Source organism: Lepidochelys kempii, chromosome 3 (assembly GCF_965140285.1).
Source record: "Lepidochelys kempii isolate rLepKem1 chromosome 3, rLepKem1.hap1, whole genome shotgun sequence".
NCBI lineage: Eukaryota > Metazoa > Chordata > Testudines > Cheloniidae > Lepidochelys > Lepidochelys kempii.
The window spans coordinates 186,788,038-186,805,546 of record NC_136382.1 but is presented as its reverse complement, the minus strand read 5'-3'; the positions used below and the strand labels follow the sequence as shown (position 1 = coordinate 186,805,546).

Sequence of the window (17,509 nt, the reverse complement as noted above, 5' to 3'; positions counted from 1 at the left end):
GCACCGCTGGTGAAGATCTCCGAGCCCAGGTGCAGGTGGCACGGTTGCACCTACAGAGGAGTACCCATAGGGAGACACATCTCGAAGAGCCTTACTTACTGCAGAGGGTAACTAACCCTCTCTTTTCACCCTTTTTGGTACTGGCTTCCTTCCTTCCTAAACTGTGTCAGGGAGATCTCAGGCACTGGTGCTGGTTCACGGAACTGTTGTTGAGAACACTGTATCAAAGCATACCCAGCTAGATTGAAGGCAGCATCTATAGGATGTCTTTGCACAATGTTCCTCATACAGTTTTGCAGAGCTGCTACCTGAAGTTCTCTGTATGTGCTTCAAGCAGATGTTTCCCTAGCTGAGCTCTGATTTGGAAAAGTGAAATTGCAATAATTTGTAATGCTTTCTTGAGCTGGCATCCAAAGCTGATATTTATTTTGGTAGTTCTTCTTTGAATGCTTATTCATGTCCATTCCACGTTAGGTTCATGTTCACAGTCATTGATTTTTCCCTCAGTGATATCCATTGGGCCTGCTCTAGCACCCTCTGTTGCCGCGCACTCATCTGCTGGTATAAAGGGCCTGGCCAACTCCGCACCTTCTCAGTTCTTTCTTACTGTCCATGATGGTTGCTAGAACAGCTCCTCTTGCTTTAGCAAACTCTTACTCAGTGGTTTTAGTTTAGTCCTTTTCCCTGGTTTTTCTATCCCAGTTCTTTATTTTCTCAGTTTGGACTGTTGTAGATTAGTCATATATAGTTAGTTGGCACTTCTCGCCCTGTTAGCAGATTTTCGTCCACTCCCGGTGCCAGGGCATGCCTCAGTCCCCAGGTTTCAAGCCCTCTGCTTTCTGCAGCAAGCCCATGCCTGTAAGTGACCTTTACTCTTCTCTGAACAAATGGTTGTGAAGCTTCACAGCCTGAAGGATTCTAGAGTCACTCTTAGTCCCTGGGTCTATATGCACCAGCACCTTCAAGGAAACACTTCAGGCCTCAACAACCGGTCTGCTTCTTGGCTTCAGCACTGCACCAGGACCTGTTTGAGAAGCAAATTGGGTTATAAATGAAGACATCTGCCCCCACCCTCTTCAGCCTTGCTACCGGTCTCTCAAAGATACTGGGGAGGCCCCAAGCAGAACTTTTGAGGAGGTGCCCAAAGACATTATACTAGTTTCTGAACTGGATCCTGCCCTCATTTTGTTTTCAAACTCTCTTTTCCGCTTCAGCCTGGACTGCTGGATACTGAGTACAGTGGAGGAAGGTTACACTCTCCAGTTTATTTCTGTCTCTCCCTCCCACCCCACTTCCTCATCCCTCTTCAGGGACCCTTCTCATGAGCAGCTTTTACCCCAGGAGGCTGTGGAGAAGGTACCTCAGAGCTTGAGAGGGAAAGGGTTTTACTCCCGTTATTTCATAATCCTGAAGGCCAAATGGGGGTCTCAGACCCATCCATGACCTGCATTTCCTCAACAGTTATCTCAAGAAACTCTGGAGTGGCACACATATGTGCTAGTATAAGGGCCGTCACTGGCTCCCCCCTCGCTTAGTTCCTTCTTACCGCTGGTGATGGTGCTGGAACATCTCCTTGCTTCGCAAGCTTTTCTTTCTGTCTCTACTGTGCCTAGTAGTGAATTTGTTGTGTATAGTATAGTTTTAAAGTATATAGTATAGTTTAGTACAGTTTTATAAAGTATATAGTATAGTTTTAAAGTTGTATAGTTAATAGTTCCCTTAGTGTTAAGTTAGAAATAGTCGCAGGCAGGACTCAGTCTAGGAATGGGACATGCCCTGGGCCCCAGGCTTCAAACCTTGTGACTGTTGCAAAAAACCCATGGCTGTCAGTTATCCCCATAGAAGCGGCCTAAAGTGTTTAGGGGAAACCCATGTGAGTGACAAGTGTCGCATTTGCAAGAGCTTCAGTCCATGGATCAAAAAAGACCGGGACATTCATCTCCGAGTGCTCCTTATGGACTCCACCAGCCTCGGAACTGATGAGATCGGACTCTGCTCCAACCACTGTGGCCTCAGTGCAGAGCGTGCCACCAGCACTGACCTCTGACCAGCACTGATCCCCATCCCCGGTACCGGCTAAAAAGCAGAGGAAGGCTGGGAGGGGGCATTCTCCTACATCCTGTAAAGGGAAGGAGAGAGTAGGAGGAGAGCAAAGACCCACTCAGTGCAGCCTTTCCCCTCTGGATGGTGGCCAGGATCCAACGCCTGCTGAGCTGTCAAGCCCAATTCATGACCCGCCTTCCACCCCAGGAAGCAGTTGAGGCACTGTGCCATCCATGGCGGAGGCCTTTCAGGCTGCTCATGGCACCGTTCTGAAGGGTTGAGACGCCAGTCCCCGGAGCCCCTTCACCAGTTGCCGGATTGCCAGTACAGTTCACCGTGGGCATGTCAATGGTCTCCAACACATCGGTCTTGTCATTCCCACTCCCAATCTACAGAGCGGAATCACTCTCTTAAGTGTGAGGTGTCGATCACCAGGATACCGTCACTGATCCTCCAAACACCGCCACCGATCACTGGGTTGCGGCAACCAGCACCATCGCCCCCATACAGGTCCTCAATGGAGGTCTGCACCCAGAGCCAACAGGATTGGGGTAGACAGGCTAGCCTTGGTACCGTCCTGGTCCTCCAGTCAAGTCTCTCCCTCCTCGGGCTCGGACAGTGAGGAGGAGTCCCTTCCCGCAGGCCAAGACCACCCACTGGAGGCACCGGTATTCCCCTCTGGGCCACCAGTGGCAGCATGGCCCCAGGGCCAGTGACCGGCTCATTGGCAACTATGGAACTCCTGGGGATTTCCCCACCCATTGCAGGAGCATAGGTTGGCCTTGGGGACTTCTGAAATATAGTCAGTGACAGTCTCCCACCCGCCCCCCAGTGAGGCAATAACGGGGTCCTCTCAGTCGGTTCCCCAGTATGATGCAAGAGCCCACCAGGACTCATGGGGCTGGAAGCCGAGGAGCTGGCAGAGCCCTCAGACTCCCTGTTCAGTGTGCTAAGTGAAGCAAGGTGGCATTGCCAGTGCACAAGGGAGTGGTGAAAATGACTAAGGCCCTGTGCCAGACACCCTCCTCCCTGCCCCCCATCTCCAAGTGGGTGGAAAGAAAATACTACGTCCCCAGTAAGAGGTACTGACTATCTTTATACCCACCCTGCCCCAAGCTCACTGGTTGTGTTGGCAGCTAATGAGTGTGATAGGCAGGGCCAACTGGGAACAACACCTAAGAACAAGGAGGCAAAGAGGCTCGATCTCTTTGGTAGAAAAAATTATTCTACATCCAGCCTCCAGCTGAGAGTGGCCAACCGTCAGGCCTTACTTGGCTGTTATGATTTTAATATTTGGCATTCCATGGCCAAGTTTACAGATTCACTGCCAGAGGAGCCCAGGAAGGAATTCCTGGATATCCTCAATGAGGGCACAGTTGTGGCCAGGGCAGCGCTCCAAGTGGCCTCAGATGCAGCAGACTCTGCAGCCTGGGTCATGGCTTCAGCCATTTCTATGAGGTAGATGTCCTGGTTGCAGTCATTGGGCCTATCGATGGAGCTTCAACAATCCATCCAAGACCTCCCATTCGATGGCCTGGCATTGTTTTTGGAGCAAACAGACCGTAAATTACATGGCCTGAAAGACTTTAGGGCTACCTTACACTCCCTGGGCCTTTACATGCCAGGACCGCTGAGGAAGCGGTTTAAGCGACAACAGCCCCACCAGTTTGGGAGCCAACCTTGGTCAGAGCCCTTCCACAAGAAGGGCAAGGACTATAAGTGCCAGCAAGGCCATCAGCCAGCACCTTCAGCTCACTTGAGCTCCCCCCATAACTAATCAGGTAACAAGCAGGCATTTTGAGGGTGTGCTTGAGAGCAACCTTCCAGTCTGTGTCCTGGATCCTGCTCCCATGTTGTTTTCCAACTATCTGTCCCCATTCCTCCCTGCCTGGGCTTCTGTAACATCGGTCCAATGGGTCCTCAGTACAGAAGCAGGGGGATATACCTTCCAGTTTATTTCTATCCACCCCTCCCACCCTCCGTCCCCGTCCCTCTTCAGGGATACTTCTCACGAGCATCTGCTCGCTCAAATGCAGGGCCTTCTGTGGGTGGGAGCCATGGAGGAAGTCCCTCTGCACTTGAGGGGGAAAGCATTTTATTCACACTATTTTTTTATCCCAAAAGCCAAGGGCGGCCTACGCCCCATCCTCGACCTGCGAAACATCAACAAGTATCTCAAGAAGTTGAAGTTCCACATGGTCTCCTTGGCTTCCATCATTCCTTCCCTGGATCCAGGAGACTGGTATGCTGCCCTCGATCTGAAAGATGCTCACTTTCACATATCAATATTTCACTGACACAGACTGTTCCTACATTTCGTAGTTGGGACCACCCAATGCCAATTTGCAGTGCTCCCTTTTGGCCTAGCAACAGCAACAGTGGTGTTTACAAAATACATATCAGTAGTGGTGGCCTACCTCAGATGTCGGGGTATCCAGATTTACCAGTACCTTGATGATTGACTCATCAACGGCCGGTCCAGGTCCAGCACAGCGTCGAGATGTTGCAAGCCATTTGTTAAGCTCTGGGCCTGTTGATAAACAAACAAAAATCAATGTTGATCCAGGTCCAATGGATGGAGTTTATCGGAGTGGTACTTGACTCTCTCTGAGACAGAGCATTCCTGCCAGAGGCCACGTTCAGGGCAAAGTCAGATCTGATTGCCAGCATCACTGCCCATCTGCTCACCACTGCCAGGGTCTGTCTTACACTATTGGGGCACATGGCAGCATGCATGTACGTAGTCTGACATGCAAGACTCAGGCTGCATGCCCTCCAGATGTGGCTGGTGTCGATCTACTCCCTAGACAGACATCACCTAGACAGGGTCATCACGATCCCTCCGTGGGTGCTTACCTCTCTTCAGTGGTGGTCTGACCCAATTCTGGTGTTGGAAGGTGTGCCGTTCACAAGCCCGCAACCCATGGTCTCCCTGATTTCAGGTGCATCCAACCTTGGTTGGGGAGCGCATCTCGGTACACTGAGGACTCAAGGGTTGTGGTCTCAAAAGGAGCTCACATTGCATATAAACATCAGGGAGCTCAGAGCCATCTGTCTGGTTTGAAGTGTCTTCCTTCTCCAACCCTCCGGCTGAGTGGTGAAAGACAGACAACACGGCCTCAGTGTTCTATGTCAACAGGCGGGGGAAGCTTGATCATCAGCTCTGTGCTGGGAGTTCTGCATCCAGCATGCAACCTACCTGGAAGCCTCGCACCTCCCCAACATCCAGAACACGGTGATGGATCACCTCAGCAGGTCCTTCTTCTCTCACTACGAGTGGTCCCTTTGCTTGCAGGTTGTCCGAATACTCTTCCAGAAGTGGTGTGCTCCCTGAGTGGACCTGTACCAGACAGAACAGAAACTGTCATCAGTTTTGTGCTCTCCAAGGTCTCGGCAGAGGCTCACTATCCGATGCCTTTCTCCTGTCTTGCTCAGGGACCTGATGTACGCCTGCCCACCAATTCCGCTCATCAGCAGTCCTCTCAAAAATCAAGAGGGACAAGGCATGGGTCATTATGATTGCCTGAGCATGGCTTCGCCAGCATTGGTTTGGCATGCTCATGGACCTGGCTGTTGCAGCCCCATGGCCACTTGCCAGCCACCCGGACCTAGTCTTGCAGGATCACGGTCGACTTCTGCACCCGAACCTCACCTCTCTCCACCTCACAGCTTGGATGCTGCATGGCTGAATCCAGAGGAACAATTCTGTTCTAGTCAGGTACAGCAGGTTCTCTTGGAGAGCAGAAAGTCCTCCACCAGAGCAACTTACCTGGCAAAGTGGAAGTGTTCCTTCTCCTGGGCATTGGAGTGGAATATCTCCCCAACCCAGTTGTCTCTGCAGTTCATCCTGGATTACCTGCTTCACTTTAAAGCACCGGGGTCTCACCTTCTCTTCGATCATGGTGCACCTGGCTGCCATATCGGCCTTCCATCCTCGTACCCAGGATAGATTGGTCTTCTCGCATGAGACGTTGATCAGGTTCTTGAAGGGCCTTAAAAGACTCTTTCAACTGGTTCGGGACCCAGTTCCCCATTGGGACCTCAACCTGGTCCTCTCCAGGCTCACGGATCCACCCTTTGAGCCTATGGCTTCTTGTTCCATTTCCCACTTGTTGTAGCTATTACCTTGGCGAGATGTGTCTCTGAAATTAAAGCCCTCACTTCAGAGTCCCCGTACACAGTATTTTACAAGGACAAAGTCCAACTGCAGCCCCATCCAGTCTTGCTGCCAAAGGTGGTGTCGCACTTCCATATCAACCAGAATATCTTATAAAGAAAAGGAGTACTTGTGGCACCTTAGAGACTAACCAATTTATTTGACCATAAGCTTTCATGAGCTACAGCTCACTTCGTCAGATGCATTCAGTGGAAAATACATTTTATACACAGAGATTTATATACACACAGAACATGAAAAAATGGGTGTTATCATACACACTGTAAGGAGAGTGATCACTTAAGATGAGCTATTACCAGCAGGAGAGCGGGGGGGGGGAGAAGAAAACCTGTTGTAGTGATATCAGAGGCTCATTCACCTGCACATCTACCAATGTGATATATGCCATCATGTGCCAGCAATGCCCCTCTGCCATGTACATTGGTCAAACTGGACAGTCTCTACGTAAAAGAATAATAGGACACAAATCAGATGTCAAGAATTATAACATTCATAAACCAGTTGGAGAACACTTCAATCTCTCTGGTCACTCAATTACAGACCTAAAAGTCGCAATATTACAACAAAAAGACTTCAAAAACAGACTCCAATGATAGACTGCTGAATTGGAATTAATTTGCAAACTGGATACAATTAACTTAGGCTTGAATAGAGACTGGGAGTGGATGGGTCATTACACAAAGTAAAACTATTTCCCCATGCTTGTTTCCCCCCCCCACACACACACACACACACCACTGTTCCTCAGACATTCCTGTTAACTGCTGGAAATGGCCCACCTTGATTATCACTACAAAAGTTCCCCCCCCCCGGCTCTCCTGCTGGTAATAGCTCATCCTAAGTGATCACTCTCCTTACAGTGTGTATGATAACACCCATTTTTTCATGTTCTGTGTGTATATAAATCTCCTCACTGTATTTTCCACTGAATGCATCCGATGAAGTGAGCTGTAGCTCACGAAAGCTTATGCTCAGATAAATTTGTTAGTCTCTAAGGTGCCACAAGTACTCCTTTTCTTTTTGCGAATACAGACTAACATGGCTGCTACTCTTGAAACCTGTCAGAATATCTTATATATGGCAAATATAGTGCCCGTTTTTTAAAAGGGAAGAAGGAGAATCTGGGGAACTACAGACCGGTCAACCTCACCTCAGTCCCTGGAAAAATAATGGAGCAGGTCCTCAAGGAATCCATTTTGAAGCACTTGGAGGAGAGGAAGGTGATCAGGAACAGTCATCATGGATTCACCAAGGGCAAATGTCATAAATATAAAGGGAAGGGTAACCACCTTTCTGTACACAGTGCTATAAAATCCCTCCTGGCCAGAGGCAAAATCCTTTCACCTGTAAAGGGTTAAGAAGCTAAGGTCACCTCGCTGGCACCTGACCCAAAATGACCAATGAGGGGACAAGATACTTTCAAATCTGGAAGGGGGGGGGGAGTTTTTTGTCTGTCTGTCTGTGTGATACCTTTGCTGGGAACAGATCAAGGATGCAAGCCTTCCAACTCCTGTAAAGTTAGTAAGTAATCTAGCGAGAAAATGCATTAGATTTTCTTTTGTTTTTTTGACTTGTGAAATTCGCTGTGCTGGAGGGAATGTGTATTCCTGTTTTTGTGTCTTTTTGTAACTTAAGATTTTGCCTAGAGGGTTTCTCTATGTTTTGAATCTGATTACCCTGTAAAGTATTTACCATCCTGATTTTACAGACGTGATTCTTTTACCTTTTCTTTAAATAAAATTCTTCTTTTAAGAACCTGATTGCTTTTTCATTGTTCTTAAGATCCAAGGGTTTGGGTCTGTGTTCACCTGTACCAATTGGTGAGGATATTATTATCAAGCCTTCCCCAGGAAAGGGGGTGTAGGGCTTGGGGGGATATTTTGGGGAAAGACATCTCCAAGTGGTCTCTTTCCCTGTTCTTCGTTTAAATCGCTTGGTGGTGGCAGCGTATCAGGTTTTTAACCTAAGCTGGTTCCCAAGGCAAGAAAGAAATCTGTGCCTTGGAGAAGTTTTAACCTAAGCTGGTAAGAATAAGCTTATGGGGGTCTTTCATGCAGGTCCCCACATCTGTACCCTAGAGTTCAGAGTGGGGAAAGTACCCTTGACAGAGCAAGTCATGCATGACCAACTGGATTGCCTTCTATGGTGAGATAACTGGCTCTGTGGATATCGGGAAAGCAGTAGATGTGATATACCTTGACTTCAGCAAAGCTTTTGATACTGTCTCCCACAGTATTCCTGCCAGGAAGTTAAAGAAGTATGGATTGGATGAATGGACTATACGGTGGATAGAAAACTGGCTAGATCGTTGGGCTCAGTGGGTAGTGATCAACTGCTTGATTTATAGTTGGCTGCTGGTATCAAACAGTGTGTCCCAGGGGTCACTCCTGGGGCTGGTTTTGTTCAACATATTAATTAATGATCTGGATGATGGGATGGATTGCACCCTCAGCAAGTTCGCGGTTGACACTAAGCTGGAGGGAGAGGTAGATATGCTGGAGGGTAGGAATGGGTCCAGAGTGACCTAGACAAATTAGAGGATTGGGCCAAAAGAAATCTGATGAGGTTCAACAAGAACAAGTGCAGAGTCCTTCACTGAGGACAGAAGAATCCCATGCACTGCTACAGGCTGGCTAAGTGGCGTTCTGCAGAAAAGGACCTGGGGATTACAGTGGACAAGAAGCTGGATATGAGTCAACAGTGTGCCCTTGTCGCCAAGAAGGCTAACGGCATATTGAGCTGCATTAGTAGGAGAATTGCCAGCAGATCGAGGGAAGTGATTTTTTCCCCTCTCTTTGGCACTGGTGAGGCCAGATCTGAAGTATTGCGTCCAATTTTGGGTCCCTCGCTACAGAAATGATGAGGACAAATTGGAGAGAGTCCAGCGGAGGGCAATGACAATGATTAGGGGGCTGGGGCACATGACTTACGAGGAAAGGCTGAGGGAACAGGGCTTATTTAGTCTGCAAAAGAGATGAGTGACTGGGGATTTGATAGCAGCCTTCAACTACCTGAAGGGGGGTTTCAAAGAGGATGAAGCTCGGCTGTTCTCAGATGGCAGAACAAGGAGTAATGGTCTCAAGTTGCAGTGGGGGAGGTCTAGGTTGGATATTAGGAAAAGCTATTTCACTAGGAGGGTGGTAAAGCACTGGAATGAGTTACCTAGGGAGGTGGTGGAATCTCTATCATTAGCAGTTTTTAAGGCCTGGCTTGACAAAGCCTTGGCTGGGATAATTTAGTTGGTGTTGGTCCTGCTTTGAGCAGGGGGTTGGACTAGATGACCTCCTGAGGTCTCTTCCAGCTCTAATCTTCTGTGATTTTATATCTTCCTCCCAGTGTTCTCTCCAAAGCCTCACACAATCATTGAGGAGAGGTGGCTACACACTCTAGATGTCAGGCACACCCTGGCATTCTACCTGGAGTGCACCAAGCCCTTCCGCATGTCGACCAAGCTCTTTATTGCAGTAGCTAACAGGATGAAGGGTTTTCTGGTGTCCTCGGGGGATTTGGAATTGGATCATAAATAGCATCCATACTTGTTACGAGTTGGAGCAGGCTGTGCTTCCACCAATAATGAAGGCTAATTTGACTGGACTCTGTCGTCTTCAGCTGCCTTCCTGGTGCACGTTCCTATCCAGGACATCTGCAGGGCCAGGACATGGTCTTCGGTACACACATTCACAACACATTATGCCACCACTCATCAAGCCAGAGATGACACTGGATTTGGCAGAGCTGTGTTGCAATCAACATGTCCATGAACTCCTACTTGCCTCCCATGGTACTGCTTGGGAGTCACTTACAATGGAATGGACATGAGCAAGCACTTGAAGAAGAAAAGATGGTTACCTTTTGTAACAGTTGTTTTGCAAGATGTGTTGCTCATGTCCATTCCAGGACCCACCCACCTTCCCCTGTGTTGGAGTTCCGGCAAGAAGGAACTGAGGGATGGGGGAGCAGGCGGTGCCCGTTATACTGGGGCATACGGGCGCCATTCCAGAGGGCACCAGAGTTGGTCCCCTATGGCTAACACTGCGTGAAAAACTTCCACCACCAGTGCATGTGGCAAGCGCACACATCTACAATGGAATGGACATGAACAACACATCTTGAAGAACAACAGTTACAAAAAGTAACCATCTTTTATTCTTATAGTCCTAGCATGGCCACACCAGCACTGGTTTGGCACGTTATTGGACCTATTGTGACCCCGATGCCATTCCCTCCCCCTCATACCTGATCTGGCAAAATCACCGCTGATTCTCCACCCAAACCTCAAGGCCCTCCACCTGACCGCGCAGAAGCTCCATGGTTAAATGCAGTGAAGCAAGTCCACCAGGTATTGCTATGCAGTAGGAAACCATCTACTAGAGCGATTTACCTTGCCAAGTAGAAACGTTTCTCCATGTGGTCGTCCCAGTGAGGCCTCTCACCTGGTAGGTCACCTTTCCAGTCCATGCTGGAGTATCTGCTTCATCTGAAACAGCAGGGCCTAGCCATTTCATTGATTAAGGTACACCTAGTGGCCATTTCCACCTTCCACCCTTTGGTGGATGGAAGGTTGTTTTTTTCCTCACAAAATGTCTATTCACTTCCTCAAGGGCTTAGAGGGACTATACCCTCAGATTCGTGAACCCGTTCCACCATGGGACCTGAACCTGGTCCTGTTAAGACTCTCAGGCCCTCTCTATGAGCCGCTGGCATCATGCCCCTTGTTGTACATCTTCTGGAAGGTCACCTTCCTGGTAGCAATTACCTTGGCCAGGAGAGTCTGAGATATCAGGGTCCTTACATCAGAACCCCCTTATACAGTGTTCTTTAAGGACAAGGTACAACTTCCCCACCCCGCGTTCCTCCCGAAGATGGTTTCGCAGTTCCATAGCCTCATTACTGTCTTCTTGCAAGTATTCTTCCCAAAACTGCTCACGAATAGGGAGGAGCAGCGTTTCCACATGCTGGATGTTAGGCAGGCCGTGGCTTTCTATAGAGAAAGGACCAAACCGTTCTGCAAGTCTACGCAGCTCTTTGTGACAATAGCAGACGACAAAAAGCCTGCCAATTTTGGTCCAAAGAATTTCATCATGGATCACTTCCTGCATTTGCACATTCTGTGAGGAGGTGTGTGCCCTGCCTCCTGCTCTCTTGACCACCCACTCGACAAGAGCTCAAGTGTTCTCAGCAGCGTTTCTGGCCCAGGTCCCAATCTAGGATATTTGTAGAGCAGTGACTTGATCATCGGTGCATACTTTTTCATACCATTACACCGTTACCCGGAAGGCTACAGATGATGTCAGGTTTGATAGAGCAGTCTTGCATTCCATATGTCTAGGAACTCCGAGCCCATCTCCTAAGGTACTGCTTGGGCGTCACCTAACATGGGATGAACATGAGCAAACACTCAAAGAAAAAACAGTTACTGACATTTCTGTAACTGTTGTTCTTTGAGATGTGTTGCTCATGTCCATTCCACAATTCACCCTTCTGCCCCTTGGTCAGAGATAGCCAGCAAGAAAGAACTGAGAGGAGCTGGCCGGCCTGACAGATACCACTGAGGGGGAAATCTTCAGCAACTGTGCATGTGGCACGTGCACACCTAAAGTGGAATGGACATGAGGAACACATCTCAAAGAACAACAGTTACAGAAAGGTTAGTAATCATTTTTTTTCAGTCCTCCTTCATCCACAATTTCGTAGGTGTTCTTAGGTGGGGGGGAGAGATGTGTGAGTGGCCCCAACAAACAATGCTGACTAGAAGATTTTGGAGGATCGTGGTGCAGGCCTTTTTATCCCAGAAGTCTAAAAATGCACAGGCTCACCTCAAAGTTCTTCAGTTAATGATAAGTAAGCTCCATTTCTTTTAAATCTTACAGTGCCACGAAAGTCACTTGGCCATGAAGTGAATGAATTGACATCAAGTAGATTGCTTAAGCTGGAAATGGAAAATCAGAGTTTGCTGAAGACGGTGGAAGAGCTACAAAATATAATGGGTTCTCTAGAAGGCTGTAATTCAAAGATTCTAAAAATGGAAAAAGAAAACCAAAGACTTAGCAAAAAGGTAACCCTCAATATGTGCATGTATAATATGATCAAATAGACTATAAAAGGTGTGGTATGTCAGGTTTTATCAGCATGAGTTTGGGATGGATGCATTACTCACATGTGCTAAAGTGTTTTGTGTGTGTGTGTGTGTGTGTGTGTGTGAGTGAGAGAGAGAGAGAGAGATTAGTCTTTTCATAATTAAGACTAAATCAGGCTTTCCATTCTGAATCTGATTTTGCCCCCTTTGCTACAATCTCTCTCTCTCTCAAAAAAAAAGTTGTTTGTATTTAAGATTTTGCATCTGTGGTCTTTAGCCAAAGTGGAATTTTGATGAAACTGTTGCAGTGAATCTGACATGTGTGGAACTTAACTTTCTGAAAATTATTGTAACATCTATTTTAATGGCATATCTTTGTCACATTATATTTTCAGAACAGCTTGGCCTAGAAACTTGTTTGACTTAAGAGTCCTTGATGTGATTTAGTGCATAGAACTAATTTAGAGAGAACTGGGTGGTTTTGTTTTGGACTTGTTCACTAGTGACTAACTAAAGTGTGGAATATCTATCATGGCTGTTTCTGCACAGCTCAGGAACTCTGTAAAGGTTTCAGCCAGCTCTATTTTCAGCATCAGTACGAACTTTTTTGCTGAATAATGGTTGAACTAAGTGTGGGCTGTGTTGAGCTAGGTGGTTGAGCTGTGTATGTATGTTTGTGTAGGGAAGCAAGGGGCAAAGTTAGGTTGTTCGTAGTACTTTAACTAGAAATTTCCATACTTCACAACATTGGATTTGTTGAAGGTTATTTTGTTTTGAATTTAAACTTAACCTAGAATTTCTTGGATTTCTGATGTCTGTGTTTGTAAAACTATAATGTTTTCTTTTTTTCTTTGTTGTACTGTTACTTTTTCAACATTAACTTCAGTTTCCAGTCTTAGAAAAGATACATAAAACACAGCATATCTCCTGATATTTAGAGATGCTAAGATATTTATCGTGATGAACTTAATAAATATGAACCAGTATAAAGAATCTAGTTTTAAAAGCTCCCAGTTTCATAGATACTGAAGAAGTCACCAAGTATATTCTTAAATTGAATTTTGTTGAGCATCTCACTTTGTACCTCTCTTGCTGGAAGAACAGAACAGCTGATGTTACAGCACCAATTACCCGGAAGTACGGAGACAAATCATAATGAAAGCCTAAGTGCCTGACTCAAAAGACTTAATAGGCTGAGTCCACCGCCAGCCCTTCAGTCTTTTTTCATGCCTCTTTCCTGGAAGCATGGAGTGTAGCTCTTGACTAGGGCTGTCAAGTGATAAAAAATAAATAAATCACGATTAAAAAAATTAATAATAAATTATCAAACAATAATAGAATACCATTTATTTATATATTTTTGGATGGTTTCCACATTTTCTGATATATTGATTTCAGTTTCAACACAGAATTCAAAGTACTCAGTGTTCACTTTATATTTATTTTTATTATAAATATTAGCACTGTAAAAATAAAAGAAATAGTATTTTTCAATTAACTTAATACAAATACTGGAGTAAAATCTCTTTATCATGAAAGTTGAAGTTACAAATGTAGAATTATGCACAAAAAATACTTGCATTCAAAAATAAAACATTAAACTTTAGAGCCTACAAGTCCTCTCCATTCGTCCTACTACTTGTTCAGCCAATCGCTCAGACGAACAAGTGTGCTTACATGTGCAGGAGATAATGCTGCCTGCTCCTTGTTTATAGTGTCACCTGAAAGTGAGAACAGGCGTTTGCATGGCATGGTGTTGCAAGGTATTTACATGCCAGATGCACTAAAGATTCAGATGTCCCTTCATGCTTTGACCACCATTTCAGAGGACATGCGTCCACGCTGATGATGTGTTCTGCTTGATAACGATCCAAAGCAGTGCAGACCGACGCATGTTCATTTTCATCATCTAAGTCAGATGCCACCAGCAGAAGGTTGATTTTCTTCGTTTGTGCTTCGGGTTCTGTAGTCTCTGCATTGGAATGTTGCTCTTTTAAGACTTCAGAAAACATGCTCCACACCTTGTCCTTCTCAAATTTTGGAAGGCACTTCAGATTCTTAAACCTTGGGTCGAGTGCTGTAGCTATTTTTAGAAATCTCACATTGGCACCTTCTTTGCATTTCGTCAAATCTGCAGTGAAAGTGTCATAAATATAAAGGGAAGGGTAAACCCCTTTGAAATCCCTCCTGGCCAGGGGAAAGCTCCTCTCACCTGTAAAGGGTTAAGAAGCTAAAGGTAACCTCGCTGGCACCTGACCAAAATGACCAATGAGGAGACAAGATACTTTCAAAAGCTGGGAGGAGGGAGAGAAACAAAGGGTCTGTGTGTCTGTCTATATGCTGGTTTTCTGCCGGGGATAGACCAGGAATGGAGTCTTAGAACTTTTAGTAAGTAATCTAGCTAGGTATGTGTTAGATTATGATTTCTTTCAATGGCTGAGTAAAGAATTGTGCTGAATAGAATAACTATTTCTGTCTGTGTATCTTTTTTGTAACTTAAGGTTTTGCCTAGAGGGGTTCTCTATGTTTTTGAATCTAATTACCCTGTAAGATATCTACCATCCTGATTTTACAGGGGGGGATTTCTTTATTTCTATTTACTTCTACTTTATTAAAAGTCTTCTTGTAAGAAACTGAATGCTTTTTCATTGTTCTCAGATCCAAGGGTTTGGGTCTGTGGTCACCTATGCAAATTGGTGAGGCTTTTTATCCAACATTTCCCAGGAAAGGGGGGGTGCAAGTGTTGGGAGGATTGTTCATTGTTCTTAAGATCCAAGGGTCTGGGTCTGTAGTCACCTAGGCAAATTGGTGAGGCTTTTTACCAAACCTTGTCCAGGAAGTGGGGTGCAAGGTTTTGGGAAGTATTTTGGGGGGAAAGACACGTCCAAACAGCTCTTCCCCAGTAACCAGTATTAGTTTGGTGGTGGTAGCGGCCAATCCAAGGATGACGGGTGGAATATTTTGTACCTTGGAGAAGTTTTGACCTAAGCTGGTAAAGATAAAGCTTAGGAGGTTTTCCATGCAGGTCCCCACATCTGTACCCTAGAGTTCAGAGTGGGGGAGGAACCTTGACAGAAAGCATTCTTAAAACAAACGTTCTGGGTCATCATCCGAGAGTGCTATAACATGAAATATATGGCAGAATGCAGGTAAAACAGTGCAGGAGACATGCAATTCTCCCTCAAGGACTTAAGTCACAAATGTAATTAACACATTTTTTAAACGAGCATCTTCAGCATGGAAGCATGTCCTCTGGAATGGTGGCTGAAGCATGAAGGGGCATACAAATATATACCACATCTGGCACGTAAATACCTTGCAACACCGGCTACAAATATGCCATACGAATGGCTGCTCTCACTTTCAGGTGACATTATAAATAAGAAGCAGGCAACATTATCTCCCATAAAAGTAAACAAACTTGTTCGTCTTAGCGATTGGCTGAACAAGAGGTAAGACTGAGTGGACTTGTAGGCTCTAAAGTTTTACATTGTTTTACTTTTTAATGCAATTATTTTTTGTTCATAATTCTACATTTGTAAGTTCAACTTTCATGATAAAGAGATTGTACTCCAGTATAAGGTGGGTAGAAAGCTGGCTAGATTGTCGGGCTCAACGGGTAGTGATCAATGGCTCCATGTCTAGTTGGCAGCCGGTATCAAGTGGAGTGCCCCAAGGGTCGGTCCTGGGGCCGGTTTTGTTCAATATCTTCATAAATGATTTGGAGGATGGTGTGGATTGCACTCTCAGCAAATTTGCAGATGATGCTAAACTGGGAGGAGTGGTAGATACGCTGGAGGGGAGGGATAGGATACAGAAGGACCTAGACAAATGGGAGGATTGGGCCAAAAGAAATCTGATGAGGTTCAATAAGGATAAGTGCAGGGTCCTGCACTTAGGATGGAAGAATCCAATGCACCGCTACAGACTAGGGACCAAATGGCTAGGCAGCAGTTCTGCGGAAAAGGACCTAGGGGTGACAGTGAATGAGAAGCTGGATATGAGTCAGCAGTGTGCTCTTGCTGCCAAGAAGGCCAATGGCATTTTGGGATGTATAAGTAGGGGCATAGCGAGCAGATCGAGGGACGTGATCGTTCCCCTCTATTCAACATTGGTGAGGCCTCATCTGGAGTACTGTGTCCAGTTTTGGGCCCCACACTACAAGAAGGATGTGGATAAATTGGAGAGAGTCCAGCGAAGGGCAACAAAAATGATTAGGGGTCTGGAACACATGACTTATGAGGAGAGGCTGAGGGAACTGGGATTGTTTAGTCTGCAGAAGAGAAGAATGAGAGGGGATTTGGTAGCTGCTTTCAACTATCTGAAAGGGGGTTCCAAAGAGGATGGCTCTAGACTGTTCTCAATGGTAGCAGATGACAGAACGAGGAGTAATGGTCTCAAGTTGCAGGGGGGGAGGTTTAGATTGGATATTAGGAAAAACTTTTTCACTAAGAGGGTGGTGAAACACTGGAACGCGTTACCTAGGGAGGTGGTAGAATCTCCTTCCTTAGAGGTTTTTAAGGTCAGGCTTGACAAAGCCCTGGCTGGGATGATTTAACTGGGAATTGGTCCTGCTTCGAGCAGGGGGTTGGACTAGATGACCTTCAGGGGTCCCTTCCAACCCTGATATTCTATGATTCTATGATTAAACCTCCCCATCCCTGTGGACCCTGCACAAGTTCTGCAGGCTCCAGGCCCTAAGAGGGGTAATGGCTCTACAAGTTCAGATTTCTTTACCCTCTTCTCCATTGGCTGGTTTCCTTGAACAGTTTCTGTCTGGTGCACCTATGGTGGTTCCCCCTGTTGTGTCTCTTGCGTCTGCTTTTTAGCCCTTATGGCCTGCTCCTTCACAGGGTGCTCTTGCAGCTTCCTTCATTCCTTCCTTACTTCAAGTGGTAAGTAGTTTGAGACTTGGGACTCTCTCTTTTAATACCCTCACACACACCCTCTGGTAGCTGGGGAGTGGGCTTTTCAAACTCTCCCCTTCCCTCACTCTTCATTTACCATCAATTGCTCTTCCCTCCAGCATCCTGTTGAACTTGGTTGCATTCTCTCTGCAGCCATTGGAGGGTGCTCATATGTGATCTCAAAATACTATAGCAGGCTCAAGTTACTGCATTCTGGGGCACTGGAAACTTCTCTGGTACTTCGTGATGGTCATTGCCGCCTCTTATCTCCAGCCTGGTCCATCAGTCCCGTTCTTTCAGTTTCTC

At 46.3% G+C, this 17,509-nt stretch overlaps 1 protein-coding gene across 9 annotated transcripts in view; it reads left to right on the top strand.

The window, feature by feature from the left end:
• CCDC88A (coiled-coil and HOOK domain protein 88A) overlaps positions 1-17,509 on the top strand; it is a 359,905-nt gene that overhangs the window by 240,086 nt on the left and 102,310 nt on the right. For all 9 annotated transcript variants that reach the window (XM_073339323.2, XM_073339320.2, XM_073339322.2 and 6 more), the window contains one exon: positions 12,091-12,275. In XM_073339323.2, coding sequence (XP_073195424.1) covers positions 12,091-12,275 — 185 coding nt within the window. The remainder of the gene's footprint in view (positions 1-12,090; positions 12,276-17,509) is intronic.